This window comes from Centruroides sculpturatus, unplaced genomic scaffold (assembly GCF_000671375.1).
Source record: "Centruroides sculpturatus isolate CEXI.00-Female unplaced genomic scaffold, Cexi_2.0 scaffold632, whole genome shotgun sequence".
Classification (NCBI taxonomy): Eukaryota; Metazoa; Arthropoda; class Arachnida; order Scorpiones; family Buthidae; genus Centruroides; species Centruroides sculpturatus.
In genome coordinates, this window is record NW_019384887.1 from 419,573 (window position 1) to 427,883 (window position 8,311).

The following is an 8,311-nucleotide window of genomic DNA, read 5'->3' on the forward strand; positions in this document are numbered from 1 at the left end:
AAATTTTTTTTCTTTTTTCTTTTTCTAAAAACTTCTCTTATTTCTTTCCCGGAAAATTTTCAGTTTTCTTCCACTTCAGTTGGAATTCTCCCAAAAATGATTTTAATAAAGTTATATCTGAACACTTAATTTACGCGGGAAAACCTATTTCGAAACGTCGGAATACCGGCCTAAAAGGAAAATTACATTGATTTTTTTTTTCTTTTGGCAACTTCGACCGTCGATTCACTTCCAAAAATCAACCGATTCAAGGTCATAAACGAAGCTTTTTATCACTCAATCGAGCTTAGATAATCTTCGGCCATCTTTCATCTCGACTTGTCGTAAAGCATTTTCTTTCGAATTAATCCTTATTCATCTACTGTTTTCCCATTCAAATTCGAAGAATTAAAAATAAAATAAAATAAAAAAAAGAGTCATACGCCCCACTTGAAACTAGAATTTATTACGCAAGTTGTTATGTCGGAACCCCGAGGCGGCCATTCTTTAGACTTGACCCGTTTCACTTGACATGGTTACTAAGACATCATCTCACTTTCCGAAACAGAAAGATATCGCGGATATCAAATCAGATTGGTGTCATTAGTCTATCTGTCGATCGAGTAGCCATTTTATTTACTAATTAGATGTACATTCACTTTTTCCATAAACTTTTAGACGGGAGGGTGTGGGAATTAGTTTCGCGCGGCCATTATGACTAATTACATTTTTCGTAAAGTTTGATCAAAAAATATTAACCGTTCCATCACTGACAGAGCGAGTGTGCCTGTCTCGGAACACGTCTCTAGCGTATTGTCTCTTCTAGTCCCTAAGGACTCGAACACCAGCAACGAAATCATATTTTTACAAAATGTCTTTTCGGTTTTTTTTCTCTTGCTCTTTATTTTTGTAGTGTTTTATTCTGGTAGTTGACACGCGATTTTTTTGCTGGAGTTTAATCAATAATGCATTTCACTTATGAACGGGCGATTTCACTCGCCATGTTTTGTTGTTATGCACAATATTTGATTGGAGGAGGAAAAACTCAGTGGAGATATAGCACACAAATGACGATCGGAATTAATTAAGGGATCTTTATCACAAACGAAACAACTTTAGAAGAGGGAAAAGGTAAAAAACTTGCTAAAATCCTTGTTTACACCTGAAGAAAAGAAACTGGCACGTCTGAGTGTTCTTTTCTTTTTGCTGTACTGTCGTCGCAGTTTCTGTTTTTTTTTTCCTGTTTTGTTAAGAGCTGAATAATTTAGAACAGATGGAATTCGAACCAAATTACCGTCCGATTACTCAAAGATTTCGTCCTATTTGATATATTTTTCTGTTGCTATATTAGATAACACGCACTTAATGAAGACAGGGAAAGAATCGCTATTGTCTAAAGGACTGAATCGTTATCTCCTTCTCGTCTGTAGATTACTCTGTGGACGAGATGTCACCGTATCATAAAAAGTCAACTGGTATTTATGACTGATTCCCCGGTAGTAATAATATGTTTACGATGGGATACTGTAAAGACCCCTGAGTATAAGATGCAGTTTGGCCTCAAGGAATTAGCTGCCAGTTGTCTAGTAATTAGTATACTAGTCAACCTTGATGTTTCTCATCTACAACATTCTTCACTAATACAGCCTTGAAGGCATCGCTTGGTCTCGATTGAACGGATCTAGTTAATGAGCGGAAGTAGAATATGTACAGAACTTCGGTACGTTTTACCCGTATTATTTATAGATTTATAAATAAATATAAATATCCGGATTGTAGATATTACTAGAGAAATTTAGAAAATCTCCTCTGACAGTAGACTTCTTTGGCGACAGGTGTATAAATAAATTGCCACATGCCTCCTAGGCCCGTTCTCAATTAACGAAACATCCGTGACTTGTTACAATTAATTCTGCTTACGTGACCATACATCCAAAGATTAAACTGAAATATCTAATATCCACTTTTGTTAATACCATTATTTGCATCAGTTATGCGTTAGTTGGCCATAAGCGGGGCCTACTTATCGGTAAAAGATTACATCTTAAAAGAAGAACGTTGCTCGAAACTGCCAACCCGTTCTTTCGGAAGTCTGGTTTTAAATAATCGTGTTTTTTGTTTTCTTTTTGTTTTTTCTTGCAGGTAAAAGCATTCCCATCCATTGCGTGGTCGAACAAATTCAGAGCTGCAGTCAAGGGGGAGAACCGGTGGAGTTGGACAGTTATGCCATCGTGCCGGGAAGCGCCGTGTTTTCGGACTTAGTTCGAACGGCCCTCATCAAATTAGGGTATTCTTCGTCCGAGGCCGTAGGCGCAAAGGGTAAGAATAAAAATTAAACCGTTTATGCTATTTTATTGCTAATTAATAATTTTGTCTTTGTAGCAGGAAAAATGATAGCCATTCGATTGTTAAAACGTAAATTGTTTAATAGGATTTATTAAGTTAAGAAGTTATTTTGGAAGTCGGAATCCTGTAGGGACGAAATAGTCAAATTAGCTGCTGTTAGTAATCTTTAATAGGATTGAGCATTTTACGGAAGTTAACCAATAGCTGACGAATAAATGTTGTTACAGATCTTAATAATTCATCGTTTCGTCATTCTTATTACTAATATCGGAATATTATTTTCTGGAAATGATTTTTACGCTGTTTAGAAGGAAGGATCTGTTTGATTGGGAGACTTTAATAACATTAAGTGAAGTGAAAGAGTTCGGTGTCAAATTTATTCTTTCTTTATTTCTACGTAGTATTTCTTGTGCAGAAAAGAGTAAAAAAGGATACCGCTTTTATAGCTTTAATCCTATCCATATATAACAAGACGGTTGTACTGTAAACAAGACGGTTGTTTTATCTCGGGGATTTTTCTTATCAGTATTTATTTGGTACGGAAACACTTAAATATCAACAAGGCGACAATTAGAGAGAACCGAGATAGACGAAAAGCCAATATGTTTTTGAATTTTGCTCCGGTATCCGTTTAGAATCGGCTCCGGTAACTGCGGCGAATCACTTTAATATGAAAAGAAAAAGTCTGCAATATATTCAATAGCTCGTCAGCTTAATCAAGCGAGAAAGAGCTTTGAAATCTATGCATTTTATAAGTTGTAAGGTTTATTCTGACTCACTGTCGCATTTAAGAAAACTGGGAAAACAAGATTGTTACCGAAATACTCTTTTGCTTTATATATATCACTAAAGGTATCAAATATTTTCTTTTTCTTTTTTTCGTCCAACAGTCTACTGGGAACAGATCTTTCTTTGTTTGCCATCTAATCAGATATGCACTGTTACAGTTCTTGGAAGAGTCAGACTTACAGGATTAGGCTACCCTTCTCTACAGGATTCGCTCTTTCCATCTCTGGAGTTTCCTGCATGCACGTCCTTAGTTGCCACTTTAATACTTACTCCAGTCTGTTCCGAGAGGAGATCAACAAAAAAAGAAAAAAAATCTAATCTTTAGACTACATTAGAGTGGAGATGGAAGTTTATGAGCTTACCAAAGAAGCTGCTGCTACATGTGTGTAGAGCCCTGTCAAGGAGTTCTACCGCAGAACTGAGGAACAGCAAGGTGCCCAAAGCAGCTTTACTGTTAGGTCCATGTTTTATTTAAGGCTGGATTAAGCACAGGTCCTGCTGCATGCCAGCTTAGGCAAAGCAGGGAGCTGGTAGTGGAGAATCCCAGCTTAAGGCCTGACACACGTCAGGTGTAAGAGGATTAGGGGGAGCCGGCATGCCAAGGGAAGTGACAGCTCTGTGCTGCTGCTGTCTTATCACACCACAGCTGGAGATGCATATGTAGACCGACAAGTAACTTTCACTTAAACAATGTCCCAAGTAGATGTATTTTCGGTATTTACTAGTAAAATCACCTAGACATTTTTTCTTCTCGTTCTTCGATGCGTTTTCAGAAACCAATGGTATTTCGATCGACTAATCAACATGGTCAAAAATCTGCAAATCCTTCTTTAATCTTCTATTTATAAAAAAGTCGACGGTAGTTCTTGTCGTTGCGTACCAACATCCTGTTAGTTCGGGGTAATTTTGTTTTTTATGTTGGGATTTTTTCATCGGAATTCGCGATCAAGACGAAAATGAGTTAATGGGATTCTTTTTCTATTCTTTTAAGAGCCAGCTTAACTTTCCGGGAAAGATCTTGGTTTTTTTCTTCTTTGACAGATGGCAGCATTTAATTTATTAGAATGATAATGTGGGATTTTGTTTACTGTCCATATGTTGAGCTACAAAATTTACACAGACTACATTATTGTTGGTGATTTGTCATTTGAGTAATTAACATGCCTGTCAAGTAGATGCCAAATAAACAGAAAGTGCCCCAGTGGACCGGGAGTTGATTATGCAACTTGCAATGACATTACAAACGGAATCTTTTTGCTGTCACCTTAACGCTTCCGTCTCTCTTTTCTCCCAAATGTTAAGCGATTACTCGCTAAAAATGGTGTGCGTTATGACGTTATTAGTGCAGAGTTTGGGGACAGATCTTCCCGGTTTATAATCAGGTTTTCAATGGAAAAACACGAGTCCAAGTGGGAATTGCGCTTCCCACCGTCAAATGCTTCTCGTTAACGTCGTGTCGCTTAAATCCTCGTCTTGTTAGCGCGTCCGTCTTCCGACTTGACCACCGATTGACCCCTTTTGGGCCGCTCCGTCGACCGTAAAATTAACCCACTTTCGTCGTTAAACACTTATTAACGGGCGACTAACGAATTCGCGCTGCGCATCTTGTTGTTTTAGGGGAGGGGAAAAGACGGAGAAAACAGCGTTTGTTTTGTCTGCCCTACAGAAAGGGGAAGGAAAGAAGTAGGGCACGCGTCAATAGGGAAATGGACATTTCGTATAGAGAAACGCTAGTTTCTTCTAAAAGATAATCGAAAGTTACGGAACGACGCCGGTTGTCGTTCCATAATAAAAGCCTCAATGAAACTGGAAAAGATAATTTTTTCCCATCCATACTAAAGAAAAAAAAAAGAAGTTATATCTGTCTATTCAAAATGCTATATTAGTTTCTGATGAGATATTGAAGTGCATCGCATACAGCACGCACGGTATACGTGTGGCATGATACACAATACGCTTTTTGAATGATAAATCTTTCAAAATACAATCATAACAATGGACAAATGAAAAAAGCAAAAGTGCGATCTGTTGATTGCAAATATAGCCGTTTGCAACTAGTTATGTAACGGATCTTTTTTCCTATATCTATGTATATACCTTGTATATATATATATATATATGTATATATAGTTATATAAAGTTTTTTTATTTTTGCGAAAAAGAAAAAAAAAATAACCGATTTGAATGCATTATTTGCAAAGTTATTTTTCTACCGGTGCAGACTCGGAATAGTGTTAATCTTAACGCTTGACAGTTGGGCAAATAATGAATAAGGAGCCAATCTTGTTTGAATTCCGAGAGGATTTCCGCGGAAATTCTCCTTTTGACAAGGTTATGTCATCTCGACTGACAAAATGTGGAAATAAGGAGGAGGATAACAAAACTAATTCTATAGAAATTTAAAAACAAAAACGACTTAAACAATAGATAGCTTAATAATAAACGTACCGTATCTTAAAGATTTTTTTTTTAAACTATTATTATTATTATTATTACTGAGCGATCTTCTTTTCGACGTAATGCGGTTTTGAATATGCATTTGATAAAAACTTAATTAAAGCGAATTATAATTTATTTTGTGTTTTAGCTGATTAATTCCATGCAATAATTAATTTGCCAAATATTAAATACAGTAAATTAATCAGGTAGATTGTTGAGAAATTCCAAACCGTGTAGGGTGGAAAAAAAAAAAAATGTGTGAACCCGTTCGTCGGTCTGTTCGTCAAGCTCCATTCATTAGCCTGTGCCATTTTGAGGCTAATGATCGGAAATCAACTAAATATCGTTTTCACGCTGTTTAGGAATTAAAAATCTTTTTGTTATCGGAAAACTTTCTACCTTTATTTAAAATATCTTTTCTTCCGTTTATAAAATTTAAAATTATAAATGCAAAAGTTGGAAACTTCTGAATTGTTATTTAAATATGTTTATGTATATGTATGTTTACTGTACATACATAAAGTCGTAAATAACTGATACATTCAAATGTTAACATTTCAATACACTTTGCATTATCATTTATGATCATCCTTCAATTTATTAAAATTATTGCCTGTTTTATTATATAGTTCCTTTTGTGATGACACTAATTTTAATTCTTATTTGATAAAGGAATGAGTAGACCTAATTCATATTTCCGGTAATGATGGTAAAATTAATGACTGTAGCAGATACAATTATTCAATGAAATGAATATATTAAACCACTAACAAAAGTTCAATCAAACCATTACCATCATTGAAAAATACAGTATATTCCATCCCTTCCATTCTTTATTACAAGAAAATATGAATTTATTTATATATATATATATATTATGGTAATGCATTTATTTAAAAAAATCTTTATTGGATTGTTTTAAATAATAGCATGGATTGATAAAGATGATAACTCATTGATTAGTGGGGTGATGACTGGTTGATCAGTCAACCAGTCGTCAGTTGACTAATAAATGTTAAGTTTGAAATATCATGTGTGAAATTGACTGATTGGATTATAACAGCCAAGTAATATCAAACAACTTTCCTCTAAATGGTCATCATTTAACAATTGAGTAAAGATTGATGATGATAACTCTCCCAAATATTCCATGCTATGAAGATATATATTACATATATTAATATATTTGGTCCAGAATAATAGTTTTTTTTTTAAATAAAGGAGATTAAATTTTACATAAAATATGAGTTTTTAATGCTAAGAAATTATTGATAGTTATTTACAGTAGATTTTGTTTACTTTTTCTTCCATACCAATTAATTATAATTTCAAAAAAAAAAAGAATGTTTGAAATTTGTATGTATTTTTTAATGGATATTAAATATTTGAATTATTTATTTACTTAAAAAAATATGAGTTTTTAGAATATATAATTTTATAAAAATATGTCTAATTAAAAATATTCAAATAAATAAATTTGACAGTTGCAAAAATTTATTTTTACAATTAAAAAAATGATTTTTTTATGACAGTTAAATTGTATTTCATAATTATTTGTGAAAGTTATTGAGCAAGTTTTAAAGTTTATATCGTGTAACAATTTATTAAATTCTAATTAATTAATTATAATAATAAAACTTTGATCAGGAAAATAATTATTTTTAGTAATCAAAAATACAATTTTAAAAAATTTTATTTATAACAATTTATTTTTTAATTATACAAAACAATTTATTTATATGTTTAAATAGAATCTATTATTCTTATTTATTTAGTTTTTCTTTTGTTTATTTGCTTTATTTGCTCTGTTTTTCTTATAGGTGCTATACATATTAAAAATTGGAAACCGCTGACTCTGGACCAGATTACTGAATCACCAGAAGCTACCGTGGCTGATATTTTAGGAGAACTTGCATCTGTAGCAACTCTTCATATTCGTCTCTATAGGTGTCTAATAATTGCTTAATAACTTAAATATAGCATTATAATAATTAAGACCTATTTCAAATTTTCTAAAAAAAATAATTGCTTTTTAGATTATGGTATTTTGTATTAAGTTTTAGAGTATGTCCTATTGCAATGCATGAAATTTGATTTCAGTCGACCCAAGATGAACACGGCTAATGAAGTTAAAGAAAAATTACTTCAAGTGCTTTTGGCTCAATCCCAAACTCTTTTAATCAACTCAGGTTGTCCTATTGACCAAGTAAGAAAGTTTTTACAGATACTGTATTTATAATTTCTAATAAAATAAAATAATTAATTTTCATAAATATTGGATTAATGGGTTTAATTTTTAATTATGTATTGCATAGCATTATTAAATTTACATTTTATTTTATATTAGATGCATCTGTAATTTTTTAAAAATATTTTTAAAGTAATTAAATAAACAGCAATGCACGTAACTATTAATTGATTTTAAAATATGCTAATAAAGTAATAGAATAGAGAAAGAAAGAGGGGGGAAACAAAATAACAAAAACAAATTAATTCAAAAAAATTTAATTTAACATAATAGCTGCAAATATTTAACATTTAATTGTCATTGAGTAATTAATAGAAACAAAAAGAGAATATAAATAAATGGTTAGTTCTTACTAATATGAAAAATTTGCAATGTCCTATTTCAACAAACAGCTTAGTTGAAAGAAAGTTTTTGTCATCTATTGAAATTCTCTGAAGAGACTTCTCTCTTTTGTGTCCAGTCTTGTGAGAAATGAGCTCAGTGTGCATTCTCTGTGAAATCTAGAGACAT

At 32.7% G+C, this 8,311-nt stretch overlaps 1 protein-coding gene across 1 annotated transcript in view; it reads left to right on the forward strand.

Moving 5' to 3' along the window:
* The window catches only part of LOC111631137 (DNA-binding protein SATB2-like), a gene marked incomplete at its 3' end in the record, with an annotated part of 30,917 nt that extends 23,135 nt beyond the window's left edge, over positions 1-7,782 (forward strand). Inside the window, exons 3-5 of the mRNA XM_023375338.1 lie at positions 2,122-2,298; positions 7,374-7,500; positions 7,654-7,782. Of these exons, the coding sequence (XP_023231106.1) occupies positions 2,122-2,298; positions 7,374-7,500; positions 7,654-7,782 (433 nt within the window). The remainder of the gene's footprint in view (positions 1-2,121; positions 2,299-7,373; positions 7,501-7,653) is intronic.
* Between the last annotated feature and the right edge of the window lie 529 nt (positions 7,783-8,311).